Source organism: Poecile atricapillus, chromosome 1, assembly GCF_030490865.1.
Source record: "Poecile atricapillus isolate bPoeAtr1 chromosome 1, bPoeAtr1.hap1, whole genome shotgun sequence".
NCBI classification, from domain to species: Eukaryota; Metazoa; Chordata; class Aves; order Passeriformes; family Paridae; genus Poecile; species Poecile atricapillus.
Genome location: NC_081249.1, coordinates 70979348 through 71005686, shown reverse-complemented (window position 1 = coordinate 71005686; position 26339 = coordinate 70979348). Strand labels below are relative to the sequence as shown.

Genomic DNA, 26339 nt, shown 5'->3' with positions numbered 1-26339 from the left:
TCATTTGTCAGTCTCTACTCATAAATTATAAAAACTACATGGCATATTTGAAGAAATTTATTTTTGTCTGTTGATCATATACTTATTTGAGTGTCTAACAAGGAAGAAACATGTTAGGGATGTTAGATTAGTAAATGTTGATGTTCTCTAATCTAGACTGATAGCCACCTTTTCTTTTGAGATTTTAAACTATGGAAACTTTGTGTTTATTTTCTTGTCTTCAAAAGGCATATGATTTTTATAGCATATGTTTGTTGCTTAGCAGCTTCCAGGAATCCATCTGAAAATATTAATGGCATTGACAGATTGTATTTTGACATGCCAAGTGTCATGAAGTATGATGGACATGTGACTTCTGCAGTTTAAAAGATGTAAATATATATTTTTTTTCTTTTTATATTTTTCTAGGGTGAAAGGTTTAATCACAAGAAATGGATGCTAAAGGATTACAAGGAGATGATAAACTGAAGGTGCTTGTCATTTTAATAGCATATTTGGTAAGTTAAAGATTAATATTTTTCCCCCATGTTGAAAAAATTGTACTGAACACAAGATCTGTGTCTTTTACACATGACTGCTAACACTAAAGGTCTTCAAATGCTGCATGCAGACAATTGCTTATACATTTTATTGATTTCAGCTTAAGTTTGGTCTACTGATTCATATAATTTTTGGCTGCTCCTCACACACAATTATAAAATTTTACCTTGTGAGCCTCTTCATGGACAAAGGAATGGACTAGAACAGAAAATAAAGGTGAATATAGTGCTGGGGAGGTGATCCTGCTTCACAGGTGGCCAGCTGTTACTCCACTGTGCTGTGTACATAGTTTAGGTGTTTGGAGTATTCAGTTTATGGACAGAATGTAGCATAGCACACAATTACATTGCCTGTTCATTGTACTTTGGCTTGCTGTAGAGCAAAGGGTAATTAATAATTCAGAAAGTTATTTTTAAGATCAAAGCATGGATTTATTTCTCAGATTTAATATATTTTGATGAATTTACCCTTTTTTTGGTTTTGTTGTTGGTTTGGGTTTTTTAGCTAAGCAAGGTAATTTGTGAGACTGGAGACTGCAGAGAACAAGAATTTAGGGACCAGTCGGGAAACTGTATCCTCTGCAAACAATGTGGGCCTGGAATGGAACTCTCAAAGGTAACAAAATCATGCTTTCTTGAATTTACTTTATTTCTGATAAGTGCATTTACATATGTGATCGAAAATAATGGATATCTGCACTTACATGAAAAGATTTATTGTTTTGGCATTTGAGCCTTTTGCAGTTTTTCAAGAACCATGTTATCTGCTTCATTTTATACTAAATGCTCAGTTCATAAAATGATGATGCCACTAATAAAGTAGGCAGTACCATCTGGATGGGCTCTCAAATTATTGATTTAAAGGTGAGTTAGTGCTACAAAGGAGGAAAGAAACTACAAAGGGCAAAAAAAAAGAAAACTACAAGGAGTTAAGACTGAATAACCTTACTCTGTAGAAGAGAATGTGAAAAATTAATTTCAAATGTGAATTTCTACCAGTGATTGGTAGAGACTGCTGACATGGAGTGCCTTAATTCTTACAGTGTTGACATTGACAATCGGTTCTGGATTTTAGGTGAGAAAGTTTAAATATTTTATATATGACTCCTAGTTTTAACAGAATGGTTTATAATAAAATGGTCATAAGTACACAAATACAGAATAAGATTCAAATGAGAGCTAATACATTTCCTTAGAACAGGAGGGAGATAGGTGATTGTTCTGTTTTCACTAGGTTTCTGGTTGGAGCACTTTTGGGAGCCATATTTGAGTCAGACTTGATTTCTTTGTTTTACAATTCATTAAAAATGCTATAAACCTAATTCTTATCTTTATACCATGCAAAGTAATTGAAAAGGTTGAGGCCAGAAAAATACATGATAATATTTAGAAATCACATAAGAAATTCTTGTTAATATCATGGAGAAGGAAATACTATTGTGAATCTTATGCAATTGTATTTTGCTTTTATAACAACTGCATCTCTTCCAAAAGAAAATCCCCATAAAAGTTTTTTAATTACTAGGTTTTTAGGACAGTGGAAATTAATCAATGGAGATGAATGCTGCCTGGGATTATGGGCTAGGATTCAGTAGAACTAGAAAGTTAACTTGGCAAAATTTTCAACAAAATTTCAAGTCTGAATGCAAGTCACAAGGTGAATCTTAGTTGTTTTCAGTTCAGAGAAAGCAGGTGCTGTGCATGAGCAGGGATAGTGAACAATGAAGGAAGATATAGCTGAAAGAAGGAGAAGGCAGGGGTGTGTTGGGATTCACTAACTCAGTTACTGGAGGTGAAAGAGACAAAATGAGTTGCATGTCTTGGGAGACTGGATGTCTTCAGGAGGGAACATGTCCTGCCAGAGACATGAGGAGAGTATGGCAAAAAAAAGTGCAGGGTGGTGTAAGGAAGGGTGAGTAGACCTATGAAGACTCATGCATGTGTAAAACCCTTTCTTCAGTGTCCAGCTCTAAACCCACATCTTGCCCATTGTTGGAGGGTGAAGTTGTGACCCTGCCATAACTGTGCAGTCAGATCCACACCTGAGAGGTGGGGCCATGAAGAGCATGCCCTTTGCTTGCTGAAGGACAGACTCTGACTTTCACTTCTACTGATAGTGTAAAAAGGATGGTGCAGGTGGAACTTAGGGTGTTTAGGGGAATTCGAAATGTTCTTTTGAAAATTTTTAACAAGAACCATTACTAAGTTTGGTGTGTGTATGTTCAAACTGCAGGGGGGAAAAGAAGCTTTCAGTTGATGTTTCTATCCTACTATGTTCAGCTGTGAAAAAAGGCACAAGTTAAGTATTGTTGCTTGCCTGCGATTTGAAGGGATTTACTGAAATTGAGTGACACATTTTCTCTATCTCTTGACCCCCTGTGGTGAGTGTTCAGTGCGTTAACAGAAATATTTGGTTTCACACTTTAGTTGGAATCCCTTTGTATGTTGGGCGGTATTAGTTAAGGTTTGGTCATAAAAGCAATGCTGTTAAAGCGGAGATTTGGACATGACTTACGACATGGATGTGGTTTTGTTTGGATTTTTTCAGGTTGGCCTTAAATTTGAGAGCTCAAAGGTTCTAGGGGGTGTTTTAATTTATAAAGGCACTTGTAAATACGGCACTTTGTAACAGTGGCCAGTACTATGTGCATTTATATAGTCAGATAATATACTTATCCAGTTGGCAAATAAAACCCAAAAGCATAAAAATTAAGGCCCTCAATAATTACACTCAATTTAATAAAGAAATACTAAACAAAATCAGCAAGTTTATAGTTTACAGTAGTACATTATTCAAGTTATGGTTTTGCTTCACCTATTTTTGTTTGCTGTCTGATAGTCCTGATTCTTAGGACTAGTTTGGTGTTTTTGAAAATATGAATGCTTGATTAATTTCACTATGTAAGCAATTACTTCTCACAGACATTAACAGACTTTCAAAAATATTTTTTTCTTCTATGCCAGAAATGAAATAACAGATTTTGCTCAAACCTAAATTAGTGGAATCATAATTTCCTTCATAAATATAGGCACAATTTTCTGTGAATCATAGTGAAAGATGTGATGCTGTGGCTGTAACTGAAATGTGGTTGAAAATAGTCATGTAGAACTACAGCTTGAAGCAACAAATATGTAAAGTCAGTGGTCAGAACACAAAGGGAAGAGGTGTTTAATGATACACTTGAAGTAATTTGGAGCCCAGGAGAAGTTTTGTTTCCTTGGTTTTTTACATATGAGAAAGCAATGGTATATTAATGCTATAGTTCAATAACAGCTTCTTAACACTAAATAATGTGTCAGTTTTCCTATTAAATATTTAATGCTCATGGATAAAGCTAAATCTATTACTGGATGGGTGAGCAGAATTGTGCGTCTAAGTGTATAGTAAAATACAATGTTAGTGGTGGGGATTTTTGTTCTGTTCCCCCTGAGTGTTCTAAGTAATTGACAGACAGGTTTCTTTTTATCTTCTAACAAAACACATCAGCCTATATTGTTGAATGCAAAAGTCCAGCTTTTCTCATTTTGTGTATGAGAAATTACTCTATCTCAGTTACAATCTAAATATGTAGTTTTCTTTCTTGTCATGACTGACTTTACAGAAATCCAGGGCAAAAACCCAGCTGTACAGAGTGCATATATGTATGTCTTTGTATGTATATACTTATTTTTGCAACTATTATTTACAAATTCAGTTATATATATATATATATATATATATAATATATATATATATATATATATATATATATAATATATATATATTATATATATATATATATATTTGTTGCTATAGTATATGAGCATTTCACCATTCTAAATTAAGGAAATATCCTTTCTCAATTTATACATGAGACACTAATAAAAATCAACTTGCTCATAGTAATGCAGGAATTTTTTGGTAGAACTGAGTAGACAGGCCGTAGAGTGGAACAGAAGCTTTCTCTTCACAAAGCACCATAAGATAAAGGGTGATGGGCACAAATTGTACCAGGAGAATTTCTTTTTTACAGTAAGAACATTTGTTCCCTGAAGCATTCTCCCTAGAGTCGTTGTCACTGGGAGCTTTTAGGATGCAACTGGACAGGGTGCTAGATCAGCTCAGGCCCCTGAACCATGAAAATTTGAATCCGACGTTCTTTCAAGTTTCCTTCCAACCTGGCTTTTCTGTGGATTCAATAGTGAATGTTTTAGTTTTTTGGTTGCTCAGTCTATTGGACTGACCTTCCTGTATAGGTAAGCAACTTCAGACACCCTTAATAGCATGAAACAAAACAAAACCAGCAAAAAACCCAGCTGTATTTCATGTAACTAATTTTGAATCTAGACCATTCTTGTTGGCTTTTCTTGTCACAGTTTAATGGGGCTCTCTTTTCAAAATGTTTTTAAAGTAACTTTTTCTTCCTTAAAGTAAGAAAGAAATAGTACCACCCTTAGCTTTTCCTTTCTGATTTCCTATATACTGTTCTAACAACAATGCTGCAACATTACATTAGCTTAGAATTAAAATCCAGTGATCAGTTATGTAATTGTATTTTTATTAAGTACTTTTAACATATTGCTATCAGAAGAAAGGAAACTTTGTTAATGTATCAATAGAACTGATGGGGAAGAGAGTGAAAGCTGCTTCCCGTATTTTTTGCTTCTATTTGTTAATTAAAATTAAAAAATCTCTGTATAGCCTTTTCTTCTCATCAACATGTGTCTTTGGTAATGTTTGTGAAGCCTTTGAATCACTGAATTAGCTTAGTTTTCAGTGTGCAGTCTTTGTTTCAGGTTTTTTTGTTTGGGGGTTTTTGTTAGGTTCTTTGTTTTTTTTCCTTTTTTTTTGTTAAGCTGTGCTTTCTTCTGGGGTGAGAGACTGAAATGGTTGTGTTGATTCAGAAGGAAGCGTTTGCTTCATGTGCCTCAGCATTATTGTATTTCTCATTCATTTAGAAGAGAGCAAAGCATCCATCACACAATTGAGCACAAATCATTTAATATCTTTCATTCTTGAAGTGGCTTCAGTTTGTCAGTGCCTGAATAGTCATTGGTTTGGCTTGATAGTAACTACCTTTCATCCTATCTTATATAAGTTTCTGAAATAATCAAACCTTATTGAAGTTTATACAAACCACAATTAATGCAGAAAATGAACAAACAAGCGTGACACAGTTTGCATTTCAGCCTTTTTTAAAAATGTTCAAGTACACAAACGAAGTACCAGTCCTTTCACCATCATTTTAAGTTATCAGCTGAACCAGTACCCTGAGGACAATATATGACAAGGAAAGAGTAGAAACCAAGGGATGAAAGGGAGAGTGCCTGAAGCCAGCATAGCCATCAAGTAAGCCATGATAAATACTGTCACTGAGAGACAGCTGCTGTACACAGAGCTGGTGCTACAGAGGCAGCCTGATGGTTGCTAAGCTGGGGCTGTGTATCACAGCTTGCTTCCTTGTACCAGGGATATGGTGAAGAAAGAGACCTACCTGTTGTCTCAGAAAAAGGAATTGTGAATTAAACAGGCAGGTACTGTTTAAAACTACTCCTGGATGTGGTAGTCTTGACACAGAACATCAGAGTGCTGTGCTGGGGCTGACATGTTGTCACAGCAAAGCCACCGAGAGCAGCTGCTACCATGTTTAGCAGTCACTCTTCACTTTTCAAAGCAACAGAGCTGCTTGTGAGGAAGCCTGCCAGATCTCAGCTCAGGAGATGCCAACATGTGTTTCTGGAAACTGGAGCAGCTGCATGTAGGCATGTCAAACCATCTTCACTGAGAAACTTTTCTGACCCTAGCTGTGCACTTTGACACAGCAGCTAAGTCATGCTGTTTCAGCCTGTCCTGCTCAGAGACTTCTGCTGATATATCCAACTCATTATTGGATTTTAGATGAGGCTGACCCACAGCCTGAGGTACTTTAGGAAGCTAAAACTGTGTGCTATTTAACAAGGCCATGTACTCAAAGGTATTAAGAAAAACTTCATTTCCCAGCACCAGTGTAGTGACGCAACAGCAATTAAAAGTGTCTTAATGCCGGGAAGACTTTTTCTTGAGAATACCCAAGTATTCTTGTAATCATCATGGCATTAGTGGAACTGCTCTGCCGGTGCTGTCTAGGGACTTACATAGGTTGTGGATAATCAGTGGAATGAGAAACAGTTCTAAAATGTACTTGCAGATTATGATCTTAATGATGCCTTGTCATGGGGTAACTTTACCTTTAAGGTGGTTTTGAGAGCTAAGGAAGTTAAAGTTGCTGGTGACTGATGGGAGTCTTTTCTCCTGACCAATTATCGGTCATTACTGAGAATTGACAGCAGTTTTGACCATTGAAAAGTGAGATCAACTTGTGAACCCTACCTTAAGATGTAAAGCCAGAGCAGTCTTGGCTCCCTTTGTTTCCTGGCTGTGAAAGGTAACAGAGCTCCGGCTGGCCTCTCGCTCTCTGCCTGGCCATGCAGCCCGGGCGGGGGCTGGGCTGGGCCCAGCGGCTCCCGGCCGGGAGATGGGGCCTGCGGGGCTTGCCCCGGGCTCTGGCCGGGCCAGGCCGGTCCCTGGCTCGGCTGCAGTTTTTGCTGTGACTGAATTCACCAGACACTGCCGAGTAAAGAAAGAGAAAAAGCTCTGGACCTGCGGCGTGCTGAAACAGCGACTACACTCTCCAGAGCAGCCATGGGGAATTTTCTATCGCAGACAGCTCCAGCTGCTGCACCGGCAGAGATCACAGAACCATCTACAAAGCCTGGGCAAGATTTTAACCCTTTCATTACCCAGATGAGACTTGCAGATTAAATTTTTTTTATCCAGAGAAGGAAAAAGAGAGTAATCAACATGAAAAGAGACTTTATAAACTACCAGTGACAGGAAAGAAAAGAAGCTTCAGAAAAGGTAGAGAATAAGGAGATGCTTTTATAAGCTGAAATATCTTTCTGTTAAAGCTATGGAGATGGACAATAAAGTCCTGAAAGGACTCCTTTAATTCATTTTAGAGTATGTAGGGAGGAATGGAGTGTTCAAAGTGTAAATTTTGAGTTAAAAGTAGAATAATTGTGGTACAGTGAAGTGCTGGAAGATTTGAAGCCTTGAGAGGCAATGAGAAAACTGTTTTCTAGTGGAGCTCACAGAGACAGATGAAGAGAACTTTTGCCTTTGAATAACTCATTCTTAAAATGACATGTCTAAACTCATGGCCCATACACACCTCAGAGTGATGTGAAATGGGAGGAGTGAGCTCTGATACCAGCATTTCTGGGCAGCTAACATCAGGGCAATAGAAAACTATAACAGAAATAGTTTTCTTGTGAGAAACTCTATAGATTAGCAGAAAGAGACTTCTGTTTCTCTACAAAGACTGATGAAAAGACTCTAGCAAGAATTGGGACTGTTTTAAACACCAAAGTTCCAAAGTTTTTGTCTCTGTTGTCATGTGAACAAGGGAATGGTGAATAGTAGGGGATAAAAAGGATTTTCTGGAAGTTTATTCTGGTGTTCTTATTATCATAGTTTGTTAGTAAACTTTCTTTATTCCTTTTAAGTTTTAAGTCTGTTTTGCTCTTGTTCTAATCCATATCTCACAGCAAGAAATAAATAATTTTTTTTTAATTACTGGTTTAAAACCATGACATGCCTGAAAGCATTTTTTTAAATGAAATTTGAGGTTATTTTAATTGAAATAATGTTTAAAATCTAATTTACTTTTCATTTAGTGTCTGTGTTGGATTCAACTTTTAGGGAAAAACCATACCACTTAACTCCAGTACCCTTTATAGTCTGCTCGACTTAGATTGTTCTGACTGGATCAGTGTTTGGGTAGTACATAGTGAAAGAGAATTTTAACAGTGGCCTGGGAGTTCTTGAAGAGGTGTCTGCATTATTCTGTGCTTTTAATATTTTTAGCAAGAAACAAAATTATGAGTTTGGTTAACTAATGTGCTACAGATTTCTAGGCAGCCTTGACCAATCACCCCACTTGATACTTCAGTGAAACACTTCTGAACAGATTTGTTCTGGAGATACATAAATTAAAGGTAAAGAGATGGCACATTACTGCAATAGTGAAAGCTGTATAGATATCAAGAAAATTGAGGTGCATTTGAATTTTGAAGATTTTTTTTTAATTGACTTGAATTCAGTTTTCTAAAGAAGTGTTTCAGTTTTTTGTGGCTTGTGCTCTGCAACTTATGGAGAGAAAATTTTCATTAATTAAAAAGGGAAAGTGGAAAGGGAGGAGTTTTCTAAGTGTTCTTCACAAAAAACTTCACAACAGCAAAAATAAAGACAGCATATATTTGTGCTCTTTTTTTTTTCTGGCACAAAAATAAAAAACGTTTTTTTGAAATCTAGTTAATTGATATTACAAATTTTGTTTCTCTTTTCTGCAGTCCTAAGGTAAAATGCCACAAGAGATAAGCTCTCTTTTAAAGTTAAGAGTGGGAGGATGGAAAGGGTTAGGGGAAGATGGGAGCTATTCAGATCTCACCAGCCATATAACTTGACAGCTTTGTAAATAGAACGCTGAGAAAACTGGTGCACATCAGTTTTGCACATGGACTGATAAAAGATGAACATTCAATTGTTTGTATCTTTGCTGGACTGCTAAATTATAAAGTCCAAGATTTCAAAGGGTTTGAATCCATCATCTAAATCATATCCTTCAGTTTAGGGAATGTGGTTAATTATGAGTACAGATCTGTTTGAAGTTCTGCCTGGTCTACAAACTTAAATGTTTATTTGCACCTGCCAGGCAGTTACCTCAAATATTATGTGAACATAAAAAGCATATACATGAAGTTTTAGTTGTTATGAATTGGTATCTGTGGAATTCCTGGCAAGGACTTAGAAGCCATCTTTGACAAGATGGGAGACTGTAAATTCCTTGGGCAGAAGATTTCTTTATATTGCATCCACCATTTTTATAGCTTTAAAGTAAACCATTCCATGATGCCATGGATCACTAGGATGTGTCCATACATCCAGCTATAGCAAAGAGGTCTGATCTAGAAACAATCTACTCAGTTTTGATAGTTTGGGCCAGTGAGTGAAAGCATTTAATTCTAACTTTTATTTCCTGCTTGTTTTTTGGTCCAAGGCTTCAAAGGTAGTCTAGAAAGGGAAAACTTATAATTAAGTTAATTCAAGTCTTGTATTTGAAAGTTTGGTAGGATTTAGGAGGGACTGATTCCAAGTGATTTATCAAAAGATCCAAATAGATATGGTTTAACTGAGTTGTAGAATATATTCCATAACACTACTATTTGGATAAGCTAACTGGAAAGATTAGGTATTTAGAAAGAGTGTATTAAAGATTAATGATATTCAATGAAAAAGCTTAAATAAACTTAGGGAGAGCAAAATCTAACACAAGTTAGTTTGGTTCCAGTCCCTGGTGGTAATCATATAGCTTTGTATACAGTCTTAAAATTACATAAATTAAATGGAGTGTAAAAATTAACACAGGAAGATACAGCTACAACTGTCATGGCTTTGGCATTGATTCCGAGTAGAAACTTGTCAATTTTAAATAAAATGGTACAAAATGTTCTACATCTGAAGGAAGTAAAAAAAGAAATATTTTTATATATTTTTTTAAACTTTTTGCCTACCAACTTTAATATGGTCCCAGTGTATCACAGGAGGACTGTGCCATGCAGTACATGAAATTGTAGGATGCTTTTTATTGTTGTTTCTAACTGCAATGATTTGCCTGTCTGCTCCTTGATCTGAAAAATACTCAGTAGTAACAAACTATATTTCAGCTAAAAGAAAGCAAAACAAAAACTAAAAATGATTGTTCAAATTTGTGGATCTAGAGACAGAGGAAGAAGATGATTTTTAATGTCTTTTTGTAGTTGCTTTCATAAATTGTTCATTTTCTGCATACTTGAGGGATTGTTCTTCAGAGGAAAGTTTATTCTTATCATAAAGGAAAGTAAAAATTCTTAGAATGTCCTGTAAAATGCGTCCGAAGTTGTTTATTGTTACTTTATCATTGCAGGTAAGAGACACTATAAAATTCATATTAGCCAGCTTGATCACAGAGCTTGTCCCATAGATGCTTTCTTAGCACAAAGCCTTGGAGAATCCAAGCATGTTGGATCATGGAGAATCTGAGTGTTTCTAAAGTTTAAAAGCTTTTTTATTGCAGCAGATTTTGTTAGGTTGGTGACTTTGGAAAAAGTTGTTTATATGCATCAAACACATGCATCATGCACGTTTATATGCATCAAACTGGTGGAAACTTTCTCTGAAGTTGCCCTAGTTGAAGATTTCCTGCAGCTTTCCCACTGGGAAGATGCTCTATGCTTCCACTGAAAATAAATACAGGAGAGCAAGTTCCGCATATTGTGCGTTTCCTAATAAGTTCATTCTGGCAATTTGTTGTATTCCGTTGCGGTTTTGTGGTGTATCACTAATGCATCAAATTGAATTTCAAAGTACCAAAAAAAAATTGATAGAATATATGGATGTTGAGAGGGAATAACAGCTCCTAGTAACTTGACAACTCCTAAGAAGTTGATTGTTAGCTCTTGGTAATCAGCTCATAAGATTCAGTCCCCGAACTATTACATATGGCTTGGTGTTTATCTTTCAGCTTGTCCATTGTATTAGGTGTCCTTTTGCAAAGGAATGGAAGTAATACATTTAAACTGCTAAATTTGGCAGAAATAACCAACCATAAAAATATTGCTTGGGTAGTAAAATATCGTGCCTCCCTGTGATCTGCAGATCTATTAAACTTTTCCAACAGTTTGAGAACTGTTAGAACTGTAGTGGGTTGAGTTTTTGAGATTCTTAGTGGCTAAGCAACATTTCATGCCGAGCTGATGGTCATTAACCAGCTCTGGTTTATTTGGTAACAGAAGTCCTAAGCTTTTGAAGATCAGTGCACTCTCTTTGGCAATTAACTTTGTTCACATTAGCTATGAACCTTAATATCAAAGTGCTTCTTTGCTGTTTTTGTAACTGAGTAAGTGCCTTTATACCTCACTTGTCCCAGTTTCTTCTCTTTCACATGACTGACCTAATTAAAAAACAGACAGCTCAATAATTCTACCATAAGCTAGTAATAATGAAACTGTGGGAGTCCTTGAAGCCCTTTATCATTCAAATACACAGTGGTTTCATGAATAAAGTGGATGACTAAGTATTACTTATAGAAGTAAGGGAGATTATTAGCAGTGGAAGACACATTTGAACTTGCTGAAAGGATGGCTTTTGTCTCAAGAAAGACCTACTCTCAGTAATAATTACACTAGGTCTTCATTTTATCCCAGCATTCTCTTCTTGTTCATGCTTTCAGTGACTGAATAGTTTGCTATTGCTTGTTAATCCCTACAGGAATGCGGCTTTGGATACGGGGAGGATGCACAGTGCATGACATGCAGGCCAAACAGATTCAAGGAGGACTGGGGCTTTCAGAAGTGCAAGCCTTGTCTGGATTGTGCATTGGTTAACCGGTTTCAGAAGGCCAACTGCTCTGCCACCAGCAATACGCTGTGTGGGGACTGTTTACCAGGGTAAGACCATTTCTGAAGATGAGACGTGAACAAATTCTAACCTAATTTACATTAAAATTACTTGCTCATGTTTTCTGGATAAATGTTGGTACCCTTAGTGTATATATGTCCTATGTTCTAATCTTGGCCTTACTGTATTATCTGAGCATGTAATCTCTGAATTGTTGTAGTAATTACCTACAAAAATGGTTTTATAATTACCTACTTGGTCTGTGAGAGTACTGTCTTTACAGCACCTGAGCAAAATCTCTCAAACAGCGTTACTGGTGACTTAGTTTGTTGTTATAAATAATTAAACATTTGGAAACACGCAGAGCTACCTTCTTCAAAAATGATCACATTATTTGTTTGCATTTTTTCTCCAGCTTAGGTCAATGCCTAACACTTCTCATGCACATACATTCTTAAGTCAAAAGCAATGTCTGTGCTTTACTGTCTGAAATTTCCTTTACCTTTCTTTTCTTTAAAATTCATAGAGCCTGATCCTAGCTGAGACTCATAAATTAAGCTGAAAGAGTTGTTTACAGAAACTGCTGTTAAAAATCAAGAGCAGTGCTTAGTTTCTTGTCCTGCCATCCCAAAACCCTGTTGCCAGTTTTCTCTGCTTGTAGTATTAAATCTTAAGATCTCTAAAAGGCTATCCTTTACATTGTTGCCAAGTTCCAATACTATAAACACCTGCCGTGAATTTGTGAAAAGACATTTTTGTTGCTTTTCTGAACTGGATATTTAACTGATAGGAGTAGTGTATGTGAACTGATTTGCAATTGTAACAGCCTTTGTATTTTCAGAGTATATATTTCAGACACACTTAAAAGTTCATACATTTGTTTAGTTATCTATATTTCAGCTGTTTTATTTTATTTTTTTTTTAATACCAACTATCAAATATCTGAACACTGTTGAAGCTTCTGCCGTTACTCCTTCTTGAGCCAGAGGTGAAATCTCTTCATTTAAAAGCACTTAGTAAAGGTTTGGTAACTAATCCTAGCTTAAGTCACTGCATAAGAAGGTGCAGCCCCAGGCATTATAGATGTTACAACCACTTTTGATACTGCTTGCAGCCACATGGTGAATTGATTTATGCTCTTATGGCATATTAATATATATGTATTGTAGGACTTACTTGGTTGTCAGCAGGGAGAAGATTTTCTTCTTCTGCAAACAATATAAGCTGAAATTTGGAAGATGAGAAAGGAATAAAAAAGAAGCCACATTAGGACTTGAATTAAGGGTAAAGCTAAACTGGAGGACCTGGGAATGCTTCTCAGTATTCTGGTCTAGAATGCATCTTACACAGGTGTGTTGAGCGTGTTTTAAAATGAGAGCTGCTCCCACAACCTGAGTTTTCTGGCAGCAAAATTGGAAACAGGAGGACGGAGGGAGTCATGGCCATGGCAAGGGTAGTCACAAGGCATCTGTTCTGGATGTTTTGGGTAACAGAACTTTAGAGCACACCACCACTCATACCTGTCCTTTAGTTAAGATGCTTCCTAAATGAATGGATGATACAGCTAGCCTGACCGAATAGTTTAGCTGATATTTTACCTCTCAGCACTCTTATTTAATTCTGTTTTGCATAAGTTTGTTTCTAACATGCCATTCTCTATTGTTCAGCTTCAGAACACTACAGTGAGCTAAAAACAAATATTAACATATTTTGTTCAGAGTAAATGATCACAGTGACCCCTTCAGTCTTGCAGCCTATGGATCTGTTTCTGTTCACATTGTTAAAGCAGGAGTTTCTTGAGCAGTTGGAAAGCTGTTTGCTTTAGCTGATAAAAGCTTCATACTTTAATGGCATTTGCAATGTTAAGGATATAACATCAGTAGAGTTAGTACCTCTTATTTGATGTGCCACTACCACTACAGAAAAAATATTCATGTACTCATCTTGAACAGGCCACTGCTGCTGATTCTGTCTTAGTACTAATGAATGGTTGAAAGACAGATAGACCTGTTTGATCAGGAGCTGTAGGTTAAGTTCTTTAGAGGATGTCATACCTAAAAATTTGAAATACAGCATTCTAAAGTTGTGATTTTTTTCTTTGGTGCTACTCTTTTTCCCTGATTTGGAGCGTAGGGTTTTGCCAGTCACTGCAGTTAGTATGCTCTTTAAACATAAGCTCAGTAATAAAGTTCTAGAAGGGTCTTTAAATAAAATATCACTGATATCCAGCTTGTTATGTATTTTTAGAGGTGATAATTACCTTGTAATATATTGATCAATCACTTCACTTTTATTTTTTAGACATGTAACTAAGCTTGCATAAGGTAAGTTCTTAACAAGTGTAATGTATGTTGTGATCTGTGTGGAAAATGAGATCTTGCTTTCTGTCCAAAATATCCGGATTTTTTTATTTCTTCTGTGAATATGAGACTATAGTGACCATGCATTTGGACTAACAGATCAAGAAATCTTCCTCAGTTTATTTTAGATCTGTCTTGTACTATTAATTAATAGCTACTGTACTTTTGTTTACTTTTATTTTCTTCTATTTCCTGATTATTTGCATTGAGACACAGATTGACAAAACTTGCAGTTATAGAAGATTTTGTTAAAACACCTGATTAATTTTGTGAGGAATAATAACTGGTTTTCATTAATACTTTTTTCACGTTCTTCTGTCTTCTAGATTTTATAGGAAGACTAAGCTTGGAGGCTTTCAAGACATGGAATGTGTTCCTTGTGGTGATCCTCCTCCTCCCTATGAGCCTCACTGTAAGTGCTGATTCTCCTTTAGAGTGTTTTCTCTTTTAACTTTAAAGCCTGGCAGAAAAAATGAGAAAAACTCATTTTCTTGTTAGTAAATGATTTTGCTCATATATTTCAGCAGGTCCAGTACTGTCATTGAGAAGTTCCCACAGATAGCCAGTCCCTTGTCCTGTCACATTCCTGTCACACCACGTGGTCAGGGAGTCTTGACTACACTTCTGATCTCGTCTTATAATTTTTTTAATTTCTGTGTTAATGCCAAAAGAAAAGCAATCTTCCTAGACTCTCTGCCCACTGTCAGGTAAGGTAGTATATTTTCCTGACACCAAAAAAGGTGTTTGTTGATACCTTTAAAAATAAATTTTATATTAAGGTTACAGTGAGAGTTATATAGATAATAACTTTATATTCCTGTATACTGTTAAAAGGAAAAAAGTAATTGATTTCTCTATTTGTTTTTGCCAATGAGAGAATTAGAAACTCTTCAAAAGGAGAGAACCTCTTTATTCTGTAGCAGAAGCCTTGTTTACCACTTCTTCCAAGACTGTTGGTGGTCTACATCACATCATGTTTTTAATTCAATGAAGAGTGAACTATTATTTTTATGTTTATTGCTGTCTACCTTATAAAATGAAAAATACATGTAATTCAAGATAATTATGTGAAAAACCTTGGGCTTACTTGTTTGTTTCTGTAACTGTGAAGTTATGTTTTAGGATTTTTTTCCTGTAGTTCAAACAGAACATTGTTTATAGAATGAATTGTCAGATTTGTGAAATACTTTATGCTACTTTAATAAATACATACTGTTTTTTATAAATATGCTTTATTTTTTTAAATTGTGTAGAACTAAAATAGAACCAGAAGTATATTATTGTGCATTTTTCAATAGTTTTATATTGTATTAACTTCAATGAAATAAGGATTGTTCCTCTTCAGCATTTCATATATTGCTTAGATAGTCTTTTTTCAAATAAACCAAACTTTCTTCTTCGTTTTCCATCCTAGTTTTAGTGCCTTTTAGGTAATAAACTTATTAAACCAGATTTTCAAACATTTTCCACATTTATAAAAACTCTTAAGAACTGCAACATTCAAAGCCAGTAAATCAAAGAATAAGTCAAATAAGTTCTAATGTTTGTAGCAGTAACTCATGCCCATGTATAGCATAAGCTTAGAAAGTAAATTCAAAAATGTTAAACTATTCTTGTAGTCTAGACAATATCTTAGAGTGTTTAGAAAGAATGTTCTTCATATCAAACACTGTTAGATTTGATGCCAAGAATGAAAATGAAATACTGGTCTGGACTTACTGAAGTAAATCACTGAAATTCAATGAGTTGCAGAAGTTATTTCTAGACAGAGTATGAAACAGACAGGCCATTTAATATATTCATGTATTTTAATTCTTTCAACTGGCAAATTCAGTATTATCCCCTTCATCTGCTTTTACTCTTTTTATCTGAAAAAAAAAGAAAGTTAGTGAAATGTAAAGTGCAGCAATGTTGTTCAAATGGAGGATCTCTAACTCATAAATTCATTTTTTGTGGTTTTTTTCTCTTTTCTTGTTTGTTCCTTTCCAAGAAAGAATGCTCTTCAAACATCAGTTCTGTTCTCTAGCATAATCAAAGAAAGGGAAGAAGAAATTATCTCCCTTATCATTCGGCTTTGACTGTAATTAGTGACTTGTGTATTTCATATTTTTCGAAGTCAGAAATTATTATTTTGAAAAGGTGATGAAAGAACAGTTTCCAAGTATTCTGAAATAACTCAGATTGTTTAGTTTATAGTGATTTGGCTTTTGTAATTGAGCCTAAGCTTGGATCTTAAATTGAACCATTAGGAAGCTATTATTCATTTTAAATGGACAACAGGCAACCCCATGGAAAAGAGCATTTTCTCTGGCACAAGCTGTAGTGGTAAATCCAGATTAGAAATGTTTTTGTTCCCTACTCTCATGGCTGGCACAACACCTTTGGCTAAATAACAGAAGTGGTAACAGCAAAATTGTGGGAATTGGCAAATATTTCTAGCTTTTACAAAAGCAGTAATAATAAAAGGTTTGAAATCATTAAAATGTTTGTTATTTGCATACTATAACCGCCCATTAAAATCCTAAATAGCAGAAATCCTACCATGAAGTACGGTTGCCATATGGTACTGTGGTTTTCAGAAGGCTTTTGTTCAGAATTTGTGTTGGTTCTTCAGGTTCTAACAGCAGTTGCTTCAGTTTTGGAAAGTGTACATGCCTTCCTCAAGCAGCCTAGGAAGTTTTTCCTACAACAGTAGCTAAATGAACTGGAGTACTTTTGAATTTTACTTAGCATAAATAGGGAGAAGTCTAAGTCCAAGTAAAAAACATGATTCTGTAAGGATACATAAATAACAGTGTGTGGAACTTTTTCCATGTAATGCTGAAAATGTTAGTGGTCTATTTCAACAATGGATATATTTTGATAGTTAAGACTACATTACTTGAAGCTAAGTGGAGAAAGACTATTAAGTGTGTGGCACAAGCCCTCAATGATCAGAGAACTAAGTTGTAATTCTCTGCCTTTCTTATCCTTCTCTCTTTCCACTGTGAAACAGAAAGTCAAATATTAGTGCAGCTAGCTCTTATGTTACAGATGAAAAGGAAAAGTTTAAATGTCCTGTTTCAATGAATTAATTGTCCTTCAAGGTGTGTGGCAATCTTTTGTTTGCTTAAGAACATTACCATAAGGGCACAAAGGCTCACAGCCCCCTACCTGGACCACAGGTTCATGTTAAAGCTGAGACGTGGATCAAATTCTTTCTAGTAGCTGTTGATTATTACCCGGTTAGCTATAAATCTAAATACTTGCTTTTATCTCCTTTCTGTAGACATTTTAAAACAGATCTGGTTTAAATATTTACTCATGAAAAAATGAGTTTGTGAATTGCTAGAGGCAAAGTTGAAAGGATTCTATAATGAACAAGTTAAGAGAGTATTAGAGGCCAGGAGAATTGCTATCACCTTTGTGCAAACTTTAAAGGGGGACACAATGACTTATGTGTGGTTTTAAAATGTTAGAAAATTAAATACACAATTATATAGTTATATGTTAATTTACTTAGTTTCAGGTAAATAAACTGTAAATACCAATCTTATGTATAAGGTCAGCATCTAAACATTAGAAATGAAAGCATGTTTTTAAAATTGTGATTTTTGCTCACTTCGTAAACTGAAGACTTTTTTTCATCTGCATAACAGAATATGAATTTTTTGAACTGGGAATTAGAGTGGAATTAGAATTTATTAAAGATGTACATTCTGAAATAGAAGGTAATGTAGAGTGTCTAAAAATGTTGAAACAAATGTTGATATGGTTCAATGATTCTTTTCTCTTAGTACAAATTTAGATTTGCAGAGTTCACTCTCGTGTCTGCTCAGACCTCTGTTGTACTTTCAACATGGTTATGCTTCAACTGTTACTGAAATTGCTCAGTAAGCTAGATTATGAAGCTATCTGTGATAGAAAAATAATTAAAATAACTCCCTTCTTAGGGTTATTTTTAAATCTAATGAGCTCATTGACCTCAAAACAACTGTGGTGGCACAAGTTAAGGAGAGATGTGGGAATGATTCAGGTAATGAGCAGATTTTTCAAGATATCATTGCTTTCTTGGAACAACCACTATCTTTTCAGCTACTCTGTCTTAAAAAATAAACAAAAAAAACCCCACCATTAGAAACCATACTTACTTTCTTTCTGTCGTCAGAAGATGGCAGATTAAAATTGAAGCAAGAGAATGATTAAGTCAGCTATTCTTAAAAGTAGTTCCTTTTGTATTGTTCAGCACAAAATGCAGAAAAGCCCCAGGGTCACAAGAATCCTTTAGGTTCTGGACAGACTTTCTACTAAGCAGAAGAGCCTGTGACATGGAACTTTTTTGAGATGTATTACAAAAATAGTTCCTAGAACTTCCACATTACTGTTCCCTTCTGTATCAATCTGAAATCAGTGGTGCTCCTCTTTTATGTGCAATTTCAGTGTAGAATTTGGCTGTACAAACAGTTAATTTGGAATAAATCGTGAGAGTCAGGGAAATGAGGAAATTAACACCTAGGCACAGGGGAACATTTTATAGCCAAATGGCCACCAGAAGAACAAACTTGTCCCTTTTTTTTTATTCCTCTAGTAACCACACTGTTACATTTATAAATATACTAATTGTTTACACCATGAAAAAATTCACTGTCTGTCCAGGCAAATTCCTTCTTTCTCCAGGACTATTTCTGCTTGTCTTCATGGCATAGATCAAGGAGCATGGGAAGCTGGCGGGGGACAGTATGGGGGAGGGATACCAGTCTGTGTGGAGCTTGGGAAACTAGCCTCTACATGTTCCAGGAAATAAACACATTCTTTGCTTCAATGAAGCAGAAATGTTTTGTTGAATAAGTCACAGCAGTAGACATATCTGCAGTTTGATTGTAACATCATGTGCATTTGAAATAAACTGGCATTCCAGTCTAAAATTGTGACTTTTTTTGCCATGAGCCATATTGATTTCAATTATGGAGTGTCTCAAACTAGAAAAGAAAAGTTTTTTACTAAGTGAGGAATAAAAGTAGAGACTGTGTTTTTTTAAGACAAAATACATAAAGAAGATCATTAAATGTGGAAACATTACATATTCTTGAGGCATCCATACCTGCTTTAAATTTTGTTCATTTAAGGAGCTCCTATGGCATTTTGACTGCCTTAACTAAGATTGATCACAAAGCTCCGTTTACAGTTTTCATGTGTAGATTTTTTTATTAGTTACTTTCTGTATGTTTGCAGTATTGTTTTTTCTGAGAACTAAATATAAGTGTCCTGGAGCTGAGTGTCACTCTTCAAATCTATAACGTATGTTGTTTCACTAATGGAAAGCACTATTTAAGGGACAAAATCTGGTGTTATTTCCTTCTTCCTGGAGTTAAAAGTAGATGGTGTAGGAAAAGTAAGATTCCATATAAATCTACTTATTTTCATTAACAAGATTAGGATCTGTGACTTTGTAAACTTTCATGTGAGTGTAGTGGGTATTGGAGATGTGCAAGGACTAAACATCAGAACAAAGATAAAAAGCTAGAAATTGCAGTCTGCAGAGTTATAACTTACATTGTTTTGTAAGGGGGGAGCTAGAAGCTTGCTGGAAACAGGACTATTCTGAAAATGCTTTCACTAGTGGTAAAACAAAAAATTACACTGTCTCAGCTTTGCTGAAGCTTTCTTATTTCATTAAACATAAATACAGCTTTTTAACTTGAGAGTAATTTTTGGATGACATTCAACTCCACATTAGTTCCACTGTTTATAAAGGGGAATTTTTATTTATTTGTGTCACTTTCTTCTTTCTGTTTACAGAATTTTGTGATTTTAAAGCTGTCAGACTCCAGATAATGTTTTTCCATCAATTAAGTTTTTCTGTAATTTTATTTGGTTGCTTTGCACAGTAAACTTTGTATTACTAATGCAAAGCAGCCTTTGAAGGAGGTTGCTTACATGCACATGAGGCAACTGGCATCCGAAAGTATATAGCAAGTGAAATTATTCTTAATTATTTGGTTCTGTTCCAACATATATCTCCTTCTTGTTTCAGTGTTTGTTCTGATTTGAGGTTACCTAACAGCATCTCTCATAATCCTCTTTGCCATTTTGAACACTGTGATAGAAAGCAGGTGGAATATTGTATAAACTTTTCACAACATTCATAAGCAGTTACAGCTAATTTAAGTACAGATAATAGCATCATTAGCTTATAAATATCAATACGGTTTTATTTCAGAGACATTACCTTCCCATTATTTCAAAACTGAAATGTAGACTTTTGTAAAAATGTAGCAAGCCAGTCTGATATTTTCCATATGTGACCTGATGGTAGAGTAACTTATCTTCAGGAAGTCTGAAAGGAATTCCACAAGGTATTTCAGAGAGATGAGAATTTTTATTCATGTCTTAAAAGGTTTTATTACAATTTTAGTTTTTCACTCATCATAAAGAGAGTTAACCTAGGAAACCTAAATGCTTTCAATTCATTGTCCTTGATAATTGAGATACTTCTGACCCATTGGGGTTCATGTATAACTTAGAGTCAAACAGTTCCTTTTCTTACAGTTCTGAAATTACTTTATTTATTGGGCTCCTCTTCTAAAAAAAAAGTTGCAAAAAAAGAGAGGGCAAATTTTTCTTTAATTACAGAGGTATTACCGCTAAAATGAGTTTAAATAGTTAAGTGTTACTTAGTGGAGAGGAAACTCAAATACATTGCATTTTAACCATGTTCTAAAACTTCCCCAACTTACTGTCATCAACTTTCCTTGCGTGGACCTCTCATTTCTCTGCCTGTATGTATGGAAGTACTTCATTATGTAGCTTGTTACCACTACACATGTATTATAGTTAGTAGACAGAAAAGGTGTTTCCCTCATTTCTACTTGCTATCCTGTCTAGTCCTCTTAAAAAAAAATAACAAAAGCTCTCAGGGAATCAAGTCATTTTAAACTGTTGAACTCCTGCCCACTTTTTGCACTATCCTTAGATGTTTTCTACCATTCAGTTTATTTTTTACAGTGGAATGGGGTTTTTTTAGCAAAAATATTTCTAATCATATCTGTTACAGCTTAATTCTGCCAAACTGTAGGTGTAAGGGCTCTTCCAGTGAATTGATTTACTGACTAGTAACTTCTGTAGAAGTACTCAGTATGCCATATCTGCTCTATTATGAAAGCCTACAGTAACCTCAAGTAATGAGTGTTTGAAATTTCTTGATCTTCTTTGAAACTCTTACAATAAGCAGAGTCTTTATTTTGTGCCTGCTACCTAAAGTCTAACCTAAAGCTAACCTAAAGTCTTTCTTTGCACAATGAAATTTTATTTCACTAAGTGTGTTTGAAGTAGCCCAGTTCAAGCTACAAACTGAAAGAACTAGGTGGGTAGTGAATGCTTTGGGGGTATCTTAAGTTAGGAAACTGCCCTGTCAAGTATCTAGAGCTATGCAAGGCATAAATGCTCAAATAGTCCCAAGATTCTGACTCTAGAATTGCATCACCAACTGTCCTGCTTGACAGCTGCCTAACTGTGCAAACATTTAAAAGCTCAAGAGACCTACACCACCATTTCATTTGGTCTCCAGGAGTATTCCACTAATTCTGGGTCCAGGTGGCTTGGACACATTGCAGCTTTAGCTTAGGCCAAAAGGTTTGTGATTCAGCTGCTTTGCCCTGACTGCCCGGGAAGGAAGTACATATGCATGGACTGGGCAGGATGCTCTAAACAGGTGTATAACTGGACAATATAGACCCCTTTCTCTATCACAGTTGATCCAAGGGGTAATGGAATTGGAATTTAAGGAGGCACCTCCAAATTTCTCTGTACCCTTCAGTGGTCATCCAAAGACTTCTGCAACACTGAGCTGTTGCATGTGCCGCTGGCACTGAAGCCATCAGGATCTACTGAATAAGCTAATTGCTCTGTTGCTCATCTCTGAACAGTCTGTTCTATGGTGCCCTCCGATGCCAAACTCAGCAGACCAGGTTGGGATAATATCTGGGAGTCCTTTTCTTGGTGACTTCTTTGAGTCCAGAATTCTTTGCTTTCCATGTGTAGTGTGCTGTTACTCTTTGATTCTGACATCAGAAGTGTGTTCCTGTCACACGTGGGTTCCCAGCACTGTGGATGCAGCCCAGGTATTGCCATGCTTGGCACTGCAGGGCCTGGGCCTGTTTGTGATCCTGGTTTCATGCCTTCTCAAATGAGCAAGTTTCAGTACAGCTCAGTGGATCGAAGATCACTTGTTGAGATAATTACACTATACATAATTTTCAGATTCTGACTGCAACCCAGTCATGGTTAAATAATAGAGTCTCATTTACTACTCACAGCTTTTCAAAATGAGGGGGAAAGCATATTTGCAGTATTTCCTGTTTGGATATCCTGATAAAAGTATACCAGTAAGACTGTTCTTCTTAAATAGAAATTGTTCAAACAGTTAAAAATTTTGGTTGTGTTTTTGAAGGACAGTTCAGGCTATAAGTCATTGAATTTCCATTTAAATTATTATCTGACTAATCAACTCAACTCTATTCCCTATTTCTGCTTTATGTGTGTAAAGTACAGGTGACTGGGTCAGATTTTCTATTTCAATTATTCTTCTCTTTAATCTCAAATAATGGGCAGTCCTCTGTTTTGGTTGTCACTGCCTTTGTATTATTAGATGCATTGAGACTGACTGGCAAATCATAAAGGTCTGTTGATAACATCCAGTGGAAACTTAAAGAGCTGACTATGACACTGTAAAGGCTCTGCAAAGGTTTAATGCATTACTTCATGCACTGTAATGAGTAATCCTCTACATCACGGAATGAATCTACACAAAAGAATCACTAGAAGACATTCTGCTTTGTTAATTGGTGTGGGTTTAGCCTCTTCTAATTCAGAAATGTATTGTCTTTTTGTCTTTCCTTCATGTAATTATTTTTTGTGTAAAAAGACAAAATATCCTTGATACACAAGTAAATATTTCTGTGGAGTATGCAAGACCAGGGTATGGTTCAGTAACAGAGCTTGCAGTTGAGGTATAAAGCCAAACAAAATTTGGATTTTAACACATATGTCTTGGTAGTATTTCTTTCTGGAGGATTTAGAGAACTTGCTTTGAATCCCTCTTTTCTGTGTGTCATTTTCTAAGTAAATTGTTGTACCTTTCCTTTAACTACATATGGAAATTATAATATGTGATTTTTCTTTTGACTAAACATGGTTTGTTAGATTGATTTCACACAAATATATTCCATAATCCCATAATTAGGGCTGTGTGAGACAGATCCTGACACATTCTTCTGGATCAAAATATACGTAAAAAGTGCCATACTGAAGAGTTTTTATATATATGAGTATATATGACAGACCACTGTAGCTCTTGTAACGGAGGAAAAACACCAAACTGGAAAAGCTTGGTTCTTTCCTAGTCCTTTCCTGCTGTTACTTTGTGCAGGCTTGTGATGTAACACAAGTGGGATGCAGCCATAAGGTTTTCTCTTCTAGAATTGGGTGAGCTTGTGTCCCACCCTTGTGCTGATTGTCTCTCACAAACATTGCTGCAGTTACAAAAGGCTTTCTTACAGTCAAACATCTCCTGTCGTTCTACATCGCTCTTTCAAGTTCTGAGTTAAGAACTGAGTTTGCTTTGTTGATTGAACACCTATCAGAGCACTTGCTCTTTATTATTGAGGATATGGATCATTTCTTTAATGCCTGCATCACACTAATCTCTGGATCTGTGCAAGACTTTTCCTTCCTGACAGTTTTGTATTCTTTGGGAAAAACTGCTTTTTCCTTCCTTGCCATGGAAGGCTAGATTTTTGAGAACAGGGAATTTGCTTTCCATTGCTTTTAACTATTACGTATTTTAAGCATGGTGAATGTTGCCAGTGGCCCATAGGTGTGATAGTTGTCATTTTTGGTTGCTAAAAACAATTTCAGAATTGTAAATTTAGGAGTTATTGTAAACTTTTTAAGATACATGATAAGAATAGAATTGTGGGCTTTTTTTTTTCAATTTGCTTTCCTAGGTGAACACAGTGTATCCATACTGTTGTCACTTATCCCTATTTAATCCTTTTGACCATGATGACAAGTTTCTGTCTGTGCTGGCAGAATAACAGATCTCAGACAAAGAATTTTCAGATTTCACAAAAACAAATGAATGAGTAGTGAAGAGAGAGCCACATTAGTGCACTTACTGAGGTGAGAAGGTTGTAGCATAAGCTCCTATCATATTTGTTGATGGCAGAACATGTACAGAAAAGAAAATAATGGAAAGCAAATTATAATTTCTGAACCTCATGAAACTGTTCATTTATTATGATTGGGTGGGGAAAGAACAGAAAAATTTGAATACTAAAGTCTGAAACTTTAAGAAAATCATCTGCTCTAGTATAAAATTTAGATTAGTATTAGCAGTCCCTACTTAGGGAGGTGTTAGCAATATAAATAATAAATTATTTCAGAGTGAGCAGATATAATGTAAATGGCTCCATAATACAGATGGAAATCATAGAATTAATTAGGAATAGAAATGTCTTTTTTTAACACTACTTTTTCATAATCTCTTGAAATGTTATATATAAAATATATATGGTAATAATCCAGTAAAACTTAAAGCAGATGAAGTTGATGGGATGTTTGGCCAAGCTGAATTGCAGAGAGGCCTTGGCTGTCTAGTTTCAGCATGAGAATTGCACTAATTATATGTAATCCGTTTTTCTCTGCTAAAGCATATATTAATGTATTTTGGAGAGAACACAGTATTCTACAGTGTTCTTTGAAAATATATTCCTTGTTTCTTGCTAGAATATGATAGAAAGTAGACATCTTAAAATGAAAGTACAAATGTCAATGTGTGATTTTTAAAATAAATTGAATCAAATTTTATTTATTTAATGAATTCACATCAGAAGCTCGTGCAGCTGATAATAGGAGTTCACATAAGCAGTGTCCATCTGGCATTCAGAAGGTTGTATCTGATCAGTTCGTGACAACATATAGGGCATATTTTGTATCTTTGTTCTAACTCACAGCTGGCAACTCTATCTGCTAATCCCAGTGAAAGCTGCAGCTGGAAGTGCAAAACTACCTTTGAACTTGCATATCCTTCCTCAGAGATGTCTGAAGTCTTAGAGATGTGTTTCTTTTATGCTTCCTGTTAAATTAGGGAATGAATTGTTGCATTAAGAGTGAAGTCAGGCAATTAATCCTCAAATATACCAATTGTAAGACCATGTTTAATATAGTGAAAGAAAGCTAAGAATGACTAAAAATGCTTAATTTTGCATATTTTTATGTAATAAAAACTTACTGTAGAGTTCACATCATTGTTACATCTAAAAAAATCCTTCTTATAGAATGATGAGGTAATCACTGTATTCACTTCTAGCTTGTTCATCTAAAATATGAACAAGCAGTTTGCAAGCATATTTAGTTTTGTTTCTTGACACTTTTAAGTACAGTTAGAACATTAAATTCTCAGCTGCAGAGTATGAGAATTTCAATATGTTTTTTCAAAGCAGCTTACCATACTTCGGTTTCTAGTAGTAACTTGTGCAACCTTTCATCTTATGAGTCAATCCTATAATTAGTATCCTTCTTTGCCAGAGGCATACTGCATGTTTGTTTTAGGTACAGAAAGTCTGCAAGAAATTTAACTTAATCATTACTTTTTAATGTAAGAGCTGGTTAGCTCAATTACGCTAGATTAAAGTGAACTTGAAATTCCTGAGTTACAGAGAAGGGGCTAATCTGTGACCTGTAGTGAATAAGTACCATTTCCTATGTGTTTTTTCATTGTGTGCACTTACTAATGTGGGTAGCCCTTCAGCCCAGGCTTGCAGTGACTATAAGCAATTATCTATTTTCTGTATGGAGTGGATTTGCAATGTTCTTATTTAATTTAGGTTATTCAAAATTATTCCATGATTGCACACATTGCAGCAAAGATGCAAAATGTTTTTTTCTGTAAACTTTTGCTTTATTGTTTTTAGGGGTAATCTGAAAAAAATAAATAGTGGTTACAGC

The 26339-nt window shown here is 35.4% G+C and overlaps 1 protein-coding gene across 3 annotated transcripts in view; it reads left to right on the top strand.

Annotated features, from left to right (window-relative positions):
- TNFRSF19 (TNF receptor superfamily member 19) overlaps window positions 1-26339 on the top strand; it is a 58391-nt gene that overhangs the window by 11453 nt on the left and 20599 nt on the right. For all 3 annotated transcript variants that reach the window (XM_058829199.1, XM_058829200.1, XM_058829201.1), the window contains 4 exons: window positions 409-497; window positions 1045-1155; window positions 11866-12044; window positions 14681-14766. In XM_058829199.1, coding sequence (XP_058685182.1) covers window positions 432-497; window positions 1045-1155; window positions 11866-12044; window positions 14681-14766 — 442 coding nt within the window. In that variant the 5' untranslated portion in view covers window positions 409-431. The remainder of the gene's footprint in view (window positions 1-408; window positions 498-1044; window positions 1156-11865; window positions 12045-14680; window positions 14767-26339) is intronic.